At 41.2% G+C, this 13,987-nt stretch overlaps 2 protein-coding genes across 2 annotated transcripts in view; one reads left to right on the forward strand and one right to left on the reverse strand.

The window, feature by feature from the left end:
• Positions 1–13,987, forward strand: part of LOC139570652 (phosphatidylinositide phosphatase SAC2-like) — a 39,788-nt gene that overhangs the window by 5,012 nt on the left and 20,789 nt on the right. Inside the window, exons 3-8 of the mRNA XM_071392712.1 lie at positions 7,544–7,680; positions 9,180–9,308; positions 9,515–9,682; positions 9,901–9,957; positions 13,018–13,216; positions 13,357–13,536. Of these exons, the coding sequence (XP_071248813.1) occupies positions 7,544–7,680; positions 9,180–9,308; positions 9,515–9,682; positions 9,901–9,957; positions 13,018–13,216; positions 13,357–13,536 (870 nt within the window). The remainder of the gene's footprint in view (positions 1–7,543; positions 7,681–9,179; positions 9,309–9,514; positions 9,683–9,900; positions 9,958–13,017; positions 13,217–13,356; positions 13,537–13,987) is intronic.
• LOC139570656 (mini-chromosome maintenance complex-binding protein-like) overlaps positions 11,519–13,987 on the reverse strand; it is a 30,601-nt gene continuing 28,132 nt past the window's right edge. The window contains exon 5 of the mRNA XM_071392719.1: positions 11,519–12,195. Within this exon, the coding sequence (XP_071248820.1) occupies positions 12,118–12,195 (78 nt within the window). The 3' untranslated portion in view covers positions 11,519–12,117. The remainder of the gene's footprint in view (positions 12,196–13,987) is intronic.

The raw sequence follows: 13,987 nt of genomic DNA on the forward strand, positions 1-13,987 counted from the left end.
AGTGTATGCATTTGAGATAAGACTAGTAGGAGTGTCGTTGGGGTGGGTCCCTCTGGCTCACCTCCCAGAGGTTTCGAGCCAAAATCCTCCCTCCTCCCTAGTTCCGCAGCTGGCCTGCCTAATCAGGAACTGAAACTAGACTGTTGCCCTCCTCCCTCCTTTGGAACATTGATATTCAACAAAAACATGTTTGAACAGAATATGAACTTTCTGCACTTCACCTCGTCTCACTCAGTAACTTTTCATACTTCAAGTTCATATCCACCCTTCATTGACCCCAACATACTTTCCTTATACATGTAAAGTAATCACTAACTTCTAGTATGATAACATGAATAAGTATATTTCAAGCTAGAATCCAACTGAAACTAAGGGGCCCAGCCCGAACCTATGAAAAACCGCTCCAGACCATTATTCCTCCACCACCAAACTTTACAGTTGGCACAATGCATTCAGGCCAGTAGCGTTTCCACTGCTCCACAGTCCAATGTCGGTGCGCTTTAAACCACTCCAGCCGATGCTTAGCATTGTGCATGGTTATCTTAGGCTTGTGTGCAGCTGCTCGGCCATGGAAACCCATTTCATTAAACTCCTGACAAACAATTCTTGTGCTGATGTTGCTTCCAGAGGCAGTTTTGAACTTGGTAGTAAGTGTTGCAACCAACGACAGAAGACTTTTACGCACTTCAGCACTCAGCGCTCCTGTTCTATGAGCTTGTGTGGTCTACCACTTCGCGGCTGAGCTGTTGTTGCCAGTGTTTGGAGGATACATTGGCACGGGTGTTAGGCCTGAGACGAACCGTGCCAATATATCCTCCAAACACCGGCTTCAAGGGCGTTATCACTTTTATATAGCGGGTTACCAACATTTTCAAATAATGATTTACCTATTTTCCACAATATTTACATCCTTCCACAATATATAGTCCCTACAAATCTAGGGTTGCTACCCAGGCTGGCTGGTCGTTCATTCTATCGGTTCGGTTGCCAGTCGTTCAGTCTTTTTGTTCTGTATCTATGGACGTGACCCAGTTGTTCATTCTAAATGTTCCATTGCCATACTGGCTGGCAACGTTCTTATCCTTTGCTTGCTAGCTAGCCAACTACGGCTAGCTTACAGTCACGTCAAAAACTGCAGCCAGAATAACCGCAAAATAGCTGCATTTGCGTTTAAGCTATTTTCTAGTTACATTTAATTTGGATACATCCATAACAATAAGCTAATGATGCACGATTTCGCCTGGTATAGAATATGTGCTCTTGTCAGGACACTGTTGTTCAGAGCAGCTAGCCAACAACACAACTAACACAATCACTTCAAGCTGAAGCTGGAAAGACGGTAGACTAGCTGCACTTAGTTTAATTTGACCTGTTTTCTATTGATAGTTTTGTATATATCCATAAAAATTATGCTGATTCATGATTTGGACTGACTGAGAAAAGCTGCCGCCTGCCTGTCTGTCTCGTACCAACTCCTGACATGTTCATTACTATGGGACAGCTGGAGATCGAATTTGAATGTTGAAACAATGTTGCAAATGTTAGAGACAGACGGCAAGGTTTATACAACTCTCCACTGTTAAACTAAATGTTAGTCTGATGATGGGCTGATGACAGTGGATTGATTGCGCAGTCAGATGGAACAGAGTAAATAGGCATTTTTAACGTCATAGATTTAGCCGGTGGTAACTTGTGGAATTAACACCGGCTGGAATGCGCTTTTAACCAATCAGCATTCAGGATTAGACCCAGCCGTTGTATAATTCACAATAACAGCACTTGCAGCTCTAGCAGAGCAGACATTTTACGAAGTGACGTGGTGCAAAGGTGGCATCCTTTGACGGTGCCACGTCGAAAGTCACTGAGCTCTTCAGTAAGGCCATTCTACTGCCAATGTTTGTCTATGGAGATTGCATGGCTGTGTGCTCGATTTATACACCTGTCAGCAATGGATGTGCCTGAAATAGCCGAATCCACAAATTTGATGGGGTTTTGGTGTCCACATTGTGTGTGTGTGTGTATATATAGTATATATTGGCCAAATACCACAAACCTCCTAGATGCCTTATTGCTATTATAGACTGGTTACCAACGTAAAAATACATGTTTATTCATGCCTGTGGTATACGGTCTGACATACCACGGCTTTCAGCCAATCCGCATTAAGGGCTCGAACCACACAGTTTTATAAATATATTTATACTCTGGACTCCTACATTTCTCAACCTAATATTTCTTAATTCCATTCTTTTACTTTTTAGATGTGTCTATTGTTAGATATTCCTGCACTGTTGGAGCTAGGAACATTTCCCTACACCCACAACAACATCGCTAAATATGTGTATGCGACCAATAAAATGTTATTTCATTTTGATTTGACCTACATGACATCAGAGGGCAAACCAACTTTTTGGTAGAGAATGCCGTGATGAGTATTAAAACTGTCGCCCGTAATAAAGCACAGTGCATTGATGATGAACTGCATCGAACGTCTTTAATGAAGTGGCAGCTGCATTCATATCGCCATAGTCTAGGACCGATAGGAACCTCGACTGAATAATCTGCTTTCTGCTATTTAGTGAGAGGCAGGACCTATTTCTATAGAAGAAGCCCGTTTTTTTTATTCTCAGCTTCTTAACTAACCCATCAATATGCTTTTTAAAAGATGCCCAGATATTTGTAAGCAGGGACACTATCAATATTGACACCATCCAAAGTACGTATGTTTAAATCATCAGAGTTATGTTTTTGCGAGACCAACATACAAGGTTTTACCTGCATTCAATACCAATTTGAGGTCAATAAAGTTTTTCTGTAATACAATGAAGGCAGATGTAGTTAAGATAGAGCCTGGTCAACCGTGGGTGCAATAGCATACACTACAGTATCATCGGCATACAAGTGCAGGACATTTTTTTTTCACAGTCAGTATTGTTAATGTAAAAAGTACAGGACCTAGAATTGACCCCTGCAGAACCTGATTTGACATCATCTGTAGATACACATTGAATTATGTCAAGTCATGTTTAAACCAGTTACATGCAGCCTTTAAGGACAGCCTCTGAATTAGCAGTGAGTGATCAACAGTATTAAAGGTCTTTGAAATATGGTGTTATGTATTTCCAAAACTTTGGTTTACTTTAATGTAGCTGTAAGCTAGTTGTTGATAGCAACTGGCTAACTCATGTAGCACTAATGTAACGTTAACAGGCTAGTTGGCTAGCAACCTTGCAAGTTGATTTATAACAATCAATTCATAAAGTATTTACTTGTAAGTTGGCTGAAAATGCTATTGAGACCAGTAGTCATGAGTGCAAATGATTTGGTTTAATTTGAAGTTATACATTTGAAGTTATTTCTGTTGTAACTTACATGATAGGGAATAGGCTGGCCTCCCTATTTCATCACCCCATGGAAAAACATTTTCCAATTGACTTCAGTTTTATGTAATAACTCAAAAGATAGATAAGTGAGGTGTAACTTTGCATTGGGACTTTTGATGCGTATACTAAAGCAATTCCATATGTTACATGTGGTTCAGTTTATGCCACCTACCCTTTTTAAATACAATACAGGTGAACACAATTAACCAATGAAATGTCTTGGGGGAGGTAATGAGCAATTAGTCACACTTGTGAGGTGTGGCCAGAGGTATGGTTGTTTCCAGGAGCATGGGGTAATGGAGTCTGATACGTTGGGCTGCACCACCTCCTGTGCCTTTTGTTTCTGTTGTGTTATTTGGTATGTTTTATATTCACATGGTTTATTTATGTTCTTGGGTCAAAACCATGACAGTACTGAAAATATGAACTGATGAAAACATGCCTTAATTGATTAAATGTTTTGAAACTGGTCCTTTGTGTTGGTCTCTAAAGCTATGTTCATACTGCAGGCCTTAACGCTCAAATCAGTTTTGGAATACTGACTGTCCAAACAGTAAGTTACAAGTGACCAAATTGGATTTGTGTGTGTGTTCAGAAAGCAGTAATATGGCTACGCTAGTTGTCATCGTAACGGTGGGTGTGTGCGCAGTGGTGTAGACTGATTTGTGGTGCTCATGCTTCCTATCACTCAAAGTTATGTAGCAAGCTAAGGTGACAATCCCTGCTATGGAAATTTCCCTGTTGCTTTGAATGTTCAAAATCATAGTATAGACCCTCAAAGGATAACATGATCCAACTTTCAAAACAAGTCCTTTTTGGCTAACTACAGCAGTCAACTAGTTAGCTAGGTTGCTGTTTAGCTTTCTAGCACGTTCACTAATTTGTTTGTAAACAATTAACAAGCTAGTTACCTACCACGTCTTGTCCAACTGTCTTTACACATCTATATAGCCATTTGATTAGATGTTTAGGAGTCTTATGGCTTGGGGTAGAAGCTGTTTAGAAGCCTCTTGGACCTAGACTTGGTGCTCCGGTACAGCTTGCCGTGTGTGTAGCAGAGAGAACAGTCTATGACTAGGGTGGCTGGAGTCTTTGACAATTTTTAGGGTCTTCCTCTGACACCGCATGGTATAGAGGTCCTGGATGGCAGGAAGCTTGGCCCCAGTGATGTACTGGGCTGTACGCACTACCCTTGGTAGTGCCTTGCGGTCGGAGGCTGAGCAGTTGCCATACCCTCTTCACGACTGTCTTGGTGTGCTTGGACCATGTTAGTTTGTTGGTGATGTGGATGCCAAGGAACTTGAAGCTCTCAACCTGCTCCACTGCAGCCACGTTGATGAGAATGGGGGCGTGCTTGGTCCTCCTTTTCCTGTAGTCCACAATCATCTCCTTTGTCTTGATTTTACATTTTACATTTAAGTCATTTAGCAGACGCTCTTATCCAGAGCGACTTACAAATTGGTGCATTCACCTTATGATATCCAGTGGAACAACCACTTTACAATAGTGCATCTAACTCTTTTAAGGGGGGGGGGGTTAGAAGGATTACTTTATCCTATCCTAGGTATTCCTTAAAGAGGTGGGGTTTCAGGTGTCTCCGGATCATGTTGATCATGTTGACTGAGAGGTTGTTGTCCTGGCACCACACGGTCAGGTCTCTGACCTCCTCCATATAGTCTGTCTTATCGTTGTCGGTGATTAGGCCTACCACTGTTGTCGTATGCAAACTTAATGATGGTGTTGAAGTCGTGCCTGGCTGTGCAGTCATGAGTGAACAGGGAGTACAGGATGGGACTGAGCACGCACCTCTGAGGGGCCCCCGTGTTGAGGATCAGCGTGCCGGATGTGTTGTTAGCTACCCTTACCACCTGGGGGCGGCCTGTCAGGAAGTCCTGGATCCAGTTGCAGAGGGAGGTGTTTAGTCCCAGGGTTCTTAGCTTAGTGATGAGCTTTGAGGTCACTATGGTGTTGAAAGCAGAGCTGTAGTCAATGAATAAAACATTGGTTTTACAAGAGAATTTGAATGCGTGAAATTTCAGTTCGCTTAGCCAGATGCTGTGTTTCACCACAGACAGACAGTGAGAGAGAGAAAAGGTGATTAAGTCACTAGGCTTGGGAAGTTTATATACCATATATGGCCGTTTGGAAATGGCCATGGGATGGTTTTTCCAATACCATGTTAATATTTGTAGCTACATTAAGAAAATACCTTAAGTCAACTTGTGCAATATGTTAGGAGATGAAGCAGATCGCGTTCTTCATTTCACCTGTTCCATTATTTTACATTGTGAAGCTCACCGTAGTTCCCCAGAACAGTTGAGCCAGTCACATGTTTGTTTGTTTGTTTGTAAATCGCACAACGGGAGAAAGCGAGAGCAGGTTGAGTTCAGCTGTGTATTGACTGGGGTCACGTTTTATATTGAAGGTCAAGTGTTTTTCTTCAATAGAGTGATCAGGGACGGGCACGTGCAACTATAGTTTTCCTTCACAGAAAATACATTTAGTGCAACACATTAGGCAGAAAATAGCATTAGATGACAACAGAAGTGCAAGCTATTTGATTGGCAGCCACACAAGTAAATGTGTGGTTTTTTGCTAAATAGATCAGCCTGGTCTCAGAGCATTTTGTATTATTCTGTACGTAAATCCGGGACACTCCATTCAGTATGATATGTTACAAGTAATAAGAAATTTGTGGAGTGGTTGAAAAACTAGCGTTAATGACTCCAACCTATGTGTATGTAAACTTTCGACTTCAACTGTATGTATTAATTTGTAGATGGCCATCACCCATTTCGTATGTTATGAATTACAATTCGTATTGTATGTTATGAATTTGCAAAAATTACAATATGTTACGAATTTGCAAAACGTATAATATGTTAAATTCTAGCTAGGTGACTAACATTAGCTAGCTCGTTAAATGTTAGCTAGGCAAGGAGTTATGTTAAGGGAATGGTTAGCTAACATACTAAGTAGTTGCAAAGTAGCTAAAAAGTAGTAAGTAGTTCAAAAGTTGCTAAAGTTGTCCATGTTGAGATTCAAACTCGCAACCTTTGGGCTGCTAGACGTTCCCGTTACACGCCCATCCATCCATCTCAACTTTCGTTTTTGCCTTAACTAACCGTCTGTCTTATGTAACCATACGAGTGTCTCGGATTTACATACAGAATAATATGAAATGCTCTGAGACCAGGTTGAAACGATGCATGGCTGTCATATTTCTAATGTTTATCATAGAAAGAATGTAGCTCCATTTCCTAATTTTGTTTAAGGTTAATCTTTCATTTTACCGGAGAGAAGTAGGCTGGCTACACTGAGAAAAGCACAGGAGAAAAGTAGCTACACATTAGTCAGAGCACTGTCTGCTGATAGAATATTTCTGTTTTTATCTTTTTTTTGCTTGAAAAACACTGAATTCTGTGTTAATGCGACCCCTAAGTTTAACTTGCTAGTTATCTAAGTGGCTCAGTTAATGACGGGGCATCATATTGTGTTAGCTGCCATGTTTGAAAAGTCAAAGCCCTTTGGATGAGTTATCTGTACAGTTGCCACTGCTATCTTCATTTTCTTGTTTTTTTCTCCTCTCCATACTCTGCCTGTTTGCTACTCCCCCATGTTCTCTGAGCAGGCCCGTTGCCCTAGCGACTTCACACAGACACAGCCTGTACGTACATATGTTGCTACAGAGCCAGTACTGTTTTTTCTTCAGATAAGCATGCCTCAAAACTTAATTATTTTGCACAATGTCTCTCGTTCAGATTCGCTTGTAAATGTCCAAACTCACCAAAATTGACATTAGGTAGCTCCTACCTATATATGTATAACTTTATGATTTGGATTTCCTGTCATTACAATTTGTTTATTTTAGTTTACGCTCGTTAGCATATTTAGCTAGCAGCCTCCATGGAAATTCGCTATTACTTGTGCTAATTTTGTTAGCATTCTGGTAATAAACGCCCAGTGGGCTTTTTTTTGGGGGGGGGGGGGTTTGGCGCACCCTTGTGTACTAAACCGGTAATACCGTAAATCCCTATGAGAGAAGGATGATATGACAATATGAAAGTCTGGATACCGCCCAACCCTAGAAGTCGCACCTTATGGAATGTGTGGAATTCTGTGCCTGTGATGATGCACCCCTTACCCCTTCTTGTTGGCAGATCTTCCTCTGGGTCTCATACTGATCCGCCAAAAAGCGCTGGTTGGCCAGATGCCAGGTGACCACAAAGTCTACAAGATCACCAAGATAGCTGTCATTCCTCTGTCTGAGGAAGAGCCACTGGATCTGGAGCTGGAGGTGAGAGATTATCTGTCTGTGAGGCACTTTTTATCTTTGAGGTTAATGGAGCTCTGAGCACTCAAGTAGTACTGGGACTTTAAGTGTGAAAATGCAGCTGTAATCACATTAAAGTAGCCACTGATGTGCTATTGTCTCCTTTTTTAAAGCTGAAATATGTCGCTTTTTTGGCGACCCCGACCAAATTCATATCGAAATGTCTTATAGATCTGTCATTCTCATTGAAAGAAACGGTAGATATGTTCTATGTGCACTATTTCTATGCTTCCTGTTCTTAAGTTTAGTTTTTACATCTTTTATCTTTGGTTATGTACACCAGCTTCAAACAGCTGAAAATACAATAGATGGTACAATGCTTCTCTACACTATACTTGGTTGTTTTGTCACAAACTCAAATTAGGCAAACTATTAGAATTTTAGCAACCAGGAAATGGTGTAGAGATTTCTGCATAATGCATCTTTCTTTAATCTAGGATGCAGTCATGCTGAGATGAACACCATAGCTTGCCGCGATCATCTAGGCTAGCCTTAGTGTTTTTCAATTTTATGATTTCATTTAAATGTTTCTAGTAAGTATCTCAATTGCCCTGTTTTGATTGACACCTTGATGAGTCCCCACCAATGAATCACATTGTAAGATGAACATCCAAGGTACACTACATTAGTGTTATTTTTCTGCATTGCCAATGTTAATCAGAATTGTTTAATTAGAAACCGAAATAATGTGATTTTGCCAAATGATCTGAGGAATCGGGATTTTGCTTAGATGCCAGTCTTACAGGTGAGCCATGATGATGATACAGATGATACTGATCATGAGAAAGTAAGTGAAACATTTCCAGTAAACGGGATGTGTTGGATAATCATGTCTCTGGTATGTTTCTAGAACCTAGCCCTACATACTTTCCATACCACAGAATTATTATTCCATCCCGTCTAGGTTAGGAATTCAGTATCCCTGTGAAGTTGTTTTAGAGTTTTCTGAACCACTTGTTTTGGATGTTTTTGACTGTTGGTAGCGAGTAGCTTTGAATTGATGTAATTAGCTAGCAATCACATTGAGACTGAACCAATTAACCCAAAGACACCATAGTGATTAGCTGTCAATCATAGACATGTCCACCAGTATGATCCCAATTGTCTATCATTCCCTGTAAATATATTTGGAAAACATTAATCATTAACTAAATTAGGAGGAAGTCTTATAGAGTTGGGGTCAATTCAGAATGCTTTGGTATACTCAATTAGCCTAAGTTGATCTGAATGAAGGGTCATTTTTTATTTTTTTATTTAACCTTTATTTAACTAGGCAAGTCAGTTAATTAAGAACAATTTTATTCAAATTCTGCCTTTAGATGGGTTATAAAAGTGAGTGTATTTCTCAGAGTTCATTTTTCAATTCCTGTTACACATCACTACAGGGGATGATGACGCTGGTATGTTAACAATGTACAATTTTGATAGAATGTGGAATAGAAAGTCTGTCCTTTTTCTTTTAGCTTTGTAAGAAGCATCACTTTGGGATCGACAAACCAGAGAAGCTTGCACCGTCTCCAGATGAGTCGAAGTACCTGATGAAAACTCTGAGTCAGATCAAGTCCAATGTTGGGGCTCCCACTAAGAAAAAGGTTATAGAATTTGTAGTTCTGTGCTTAGATATCCCATGTATTATCATCTTACATGACTCTTGTACATTTTTTAAATTGGTACATTTGCTTTTATTAATAGTTTTTTTTCATTTAGAGTTTATTTGTTAGTTATTTTTCTATATTATTTAGACAATTTAATACCATCCCTGTCCATGTCCACCACCTAGTATTCCCCTGCCTTTCAGGTCAAGGAAAACAAAGAGAAGGAACGTCTCGAGAGGCGGCTGCTCGACGAGCTGTACAAGATATTCATGGACTCCGATTCCTTCTACTACAGCATGACTTATGACCTCACCAACACTGTGCAGCGGCAGGGAGACACAGACAAGTCCAACTTACCTCAATGGAAACAGGTAAGTGGTTATTACTACACTCAAAGCACAAAGGTCGCATTTACTAAATCATATCACTGGTCACGTTTGGCCTGGGGGTCGCCGGTTTGAGATGCCTGGTTTAAGTACAGTAGTATTTTACCACACATTTCCTGTCTTTTAAGATAAGTTTAACCAAGCTTAAATAATTAAAATAAAGTAATTGTGTTTGACTGATAATAGTTATTTTCCTCTTCAAGGTGGATGACAGATTCTTCTGGAACAAACACATGGTCCAGGAGCTAATTGATCTGCAGGTAACTGATCTCAAGACTGGTTTGACAGGAATGGATAGACTAGATATTAATTTGTGAATTGTCAGATACAGTGCATTCGGAAAGTATTCATACCCCTTCCCTTTTTCCACATTTTGTTACATTACAGCCTTATTAAAAAAATAAAATCCTCAACGCAGGACTAGCTTCGGGATAATAACCCATAATGACAAAGCAAAAACAGGTTTTTAGAAATGTTGGCAAATGTATATATTTTTTAAACAGAAATACCTTATTTACATAAGTATTCAGACCCTTTGCTATGAGACTTGAAATTGAGCTCAGGTGCATCCTGTTCCCATTAATCATCCTTGAGATGTTTCTACAACTTGATTGGAGTCCACCTGTGGTAAATTTCATTGATTGGACATGATTTGGAATGGCACACACCTGTCCACATAAGGTCCCACAGTTGACAGTGCACGTCAGAGCAAAAACCAAACCATGAGGTCGAAGGAATTGTCCATAGAGCTCCGAGACAGGATAGTTTCGAGGCACAGATCTGGGGAAGGGTACCAAAAAATGTCTGCAGCATTGAAGGCTGAACACAGTGGCCTCCACCAGTTTGACTCTTCTTAGAGCTGTCCGCCCGGCCAAACCGCAATCGGGGGAGAAGGGCCTTGGTAAGGGAGATGACCAAGAACCCGATGGTCACCGTGACAGAGCTCCAGAGATACCCTGTGGAGATGGGAGACCCTTCCAGAAGGACAACCATCTCTGCAGCACTCCACAAATCAGGCCTTTATTGTAGAGTGGCCCAACGGAAACAACTCCTCAGTAAAAGGCACATGACAACCCGATTGGAGTTTGCCAAAAGGCAACTTAAGGACACTCAGACCATAAGAAACAAGATGTTCTGGTCTGATGAAACCAAGATTGAACTCTTTGGCCTGAATGCCAAGAGGCACGTCTGGAGAAAACTAGGCACCGCTCATTACCTGGCCAATACCATGGTGTGGTGGCAGCATCATGCTGTGGGCATGTTTTTCAGCGGCAGGGACTTTGATACTAGTCAGGATCAAGGGAAAGATGAACGGAGCAAAGTACAGAGAGATCCTTGATGAAAAACTGTTCCAGAGTGCTCAGGACCTCAGACGAAGGTTCACCTTCCAACAGGACAATGACCCTAAGCACACAGCCAAGGCAATGCAGGAGTGGCTTCGGGACAAGTCTCTGAATGTCCTTGACTGGCCTGGCCAGAGCCTGGACTTGAACCCGATCGAACATCTCTAGCGAGACCTGAAAATAGCTATGCAGCGACGCTCCCCATCCAATCTGACAGAGCTTGAGAGGATCTGCAGAGAAGAATGGGAGAAACTCCCGAAATACAGGTGTGCCAAGCTTGTAGCGTCATACCCAAGAAGACTTGAGTCTGTAATCGCTGCTCAAGGTGCTTTAACAAAGTACTGAGTAAACGGTCTGAATACTTATGTAAATGTAATATTTCCGTTTATTTTTACTTTTTATAAATTACCAAAACATTTTAAACCAATTTTTTTGCTTTGTTGTTTATGAGTTATTGTGTGTAGATTGATGAGGGGAATTAAAAAAAAAAAAAAAAAATTAGAGTAAGGCTGTAACGTAACAAAATTCAGAAAAATAATATTTTCCGAATGCACTGTATGAGTACAGACGGTCATGGTGCACTGGTGTGAAACTGAACGCTTCTGCAGAACCCTATCTGAACAATAGGGAAATGTTCTAGCAAGGAAACACTTAGTGGCAGGTATTATTGGAGTGATTTGAACAGATAGCAATCATACTCCTTTTAATCTATGTTAAATATACAGTACCAGCCAAAGCACCTACTTAAGGTTTTTCTTTATTTTTACTATTTTCTACATTGTAGAATAATAATGAAGACATCAAAACTATGAAATAACACATGGAATCATGTAGTAACCCAAAAAGTGTTAAACAAATCAAAATATATTTTAGATTCTTCAAAGTAGCCACCCTTTGCCTTGATTACAGCTTTGCACTCTTGGCATTCTCTCAACCAGCTTCATGAGGAATGATTTTCCAATAGTCTTGAATGAGTTTCCACATATGCTGAGCATTTGGCTGCTTTTCCTTCACTCTGCGGTCCAACTCAACCCAAACCATCAGTTGGGTTGACGTCGGGTGATTGTGGAGGCCAGGTCATCTGATGCAGCACTCATCACTATCCTTGGTCAAATAGCACTTACACAGCCTGGAGGTGTGTTTTGGGTCATTGTCCTGTTGAAAAACAAATGATAGTTTAGTCCCACTAAGCGCAAACGAGATGGGATGGTGTATAGCTGCAGAATGCTGTGGTATCCGTGCTGGTTAAGTGTGCCTTGAATTTAAAAAAAATCCCAGACCGTGTTACCAGCAAAGCACGCCCACACCATCACTCATGCGTCACGGTGTGAACCACACATGCGGAGATCCTCTGTTCACCTACTCTGCATCTCACAAAGACACAATGGTTAAAACCAAAAGTCTCAAATTTGGAATCATCAGACCAAAGGACAGAATTCTTGGCCCAAGCAAGTTTCTCTTTGCTTATTGGAGCTGATCTTGCCATTATATGGACTTCGTCTTTTACCAAATAGGGCTATCTTCTGTAAACCACCCCTACCTTGTCACAACACAACTGATTGGCTCAAACACATTAAGGAAAGAAATTCCACAAATTAACTTTTAACAAGGCATACCTGTTCATTGAAATGCATTCCATACCTCATGAAGCTGGTTGAGATAATGCCAAGAGTGTTAAAAGCTGTCATCAAGGCAAAGGGTGGCTACATTGAAGAATCTCAAATATAAAATATATTTAGATTTGTATATCACTTTTTTTTTTGGCTACTACATGATTCCATATGTGTTATTTCATAGTTTTGATATCTTCACTATTATTCTACAATGTAGAAAATAGTAAAAATAAAGAAAAACCCTTGAATGAGTAGGTGTGTCAACTTTTGACTGGTACTGTATACTGACCTACTGCATTCCATCTTTATACATCTCAAGTTAGCATCACTGTATAGAGTTGTAACTTTTCTTGTTGTGTTGCAGGTTCCAGAGGTGGACTTCTGGGTGACACCCATCATTCAGGGCTTTGTTCAGGTGCAGGAGCTGGTAGTGAATTACAACGAGAGCCCAGATGAGGAGAAGAGCAGCCCCGATACGCCGCTCCAGGAGCTCACCTGCGTGGACGACATCCACCCGCGCTTCACCGTGGCCCTCATCTCCCGCCGCAGTCGCCACCGCGCAGGTACAGTGCAGAGGTCAAAGGTCATGGACACCCAGGCCAAATTGCTAGGGTCTATTTGCAACACTTTGATTAAGTCATAGTTAAATTCTGATGATTATTGGAGGGTGAATTTAATGATCATAGTTTTCTTCTCCCCAAAGGGATGCGGTACAAACGCAGAGGGGTAGACACAGATGGACACGTGGCTAACTTTGTGGAGACAGAGCAGCTGATACACGTGCACAACCACTCACTGTCTTTTGTGCAGAGCCGCGGTTCGGTGCCTGTCTTCTGGAGCCAAGCAGGCTACCGCTACAACCCCAGGCCTCGGCTGGAGAAAGGTCAGTGGGATATTTACAATCCAAAATACTGCCTTGTGAATAATGGGTGCATTCGTTTAAGCATGTCCAGTGGGCCGAATGTATTTTTATGACTAATGCAATGGGCTTAAATATGCATACACTACCCACCCAGGGCACTGGGCAAGCTAAAATGAATATGACCCCATCATATACTTTTTCCCATTATGTTATAATCATAACGGGCACATCGCGCTCCACTCCCTAGCATACTACTCGCCAATGTCCAGTCTCTTAACAATAAGGTTGATGAAATCCGAGCAAGGGTAACATTCCAGAGAGACATCAGAGATTGTAACGTTCTTTGCTTCACGGAAACATGGCTCACTCGAGAGACGCTAACAGAGTCGGTGCAGCCAGCTGGTTTCTTCACGCATCGCGCCGACAGAAACAAACATCTTTCTGGTAAGAAGAGGGGCGGGGGTGTATGCCT

Source organism: Salvelinus alpinus, chromosome 3, assembly GCF_045679555.1.
Source record: "Salvelinus alpinus chromosome 3, SLU_Salpinus.1, whole genome shotgun sequence".
Lineage (NCBI taxonomy): Eukaryota > Metazoa > Chordata > Actinopteri > Salmoniformes > Salmonidae > Salvelinus > Salvelinus alpinus.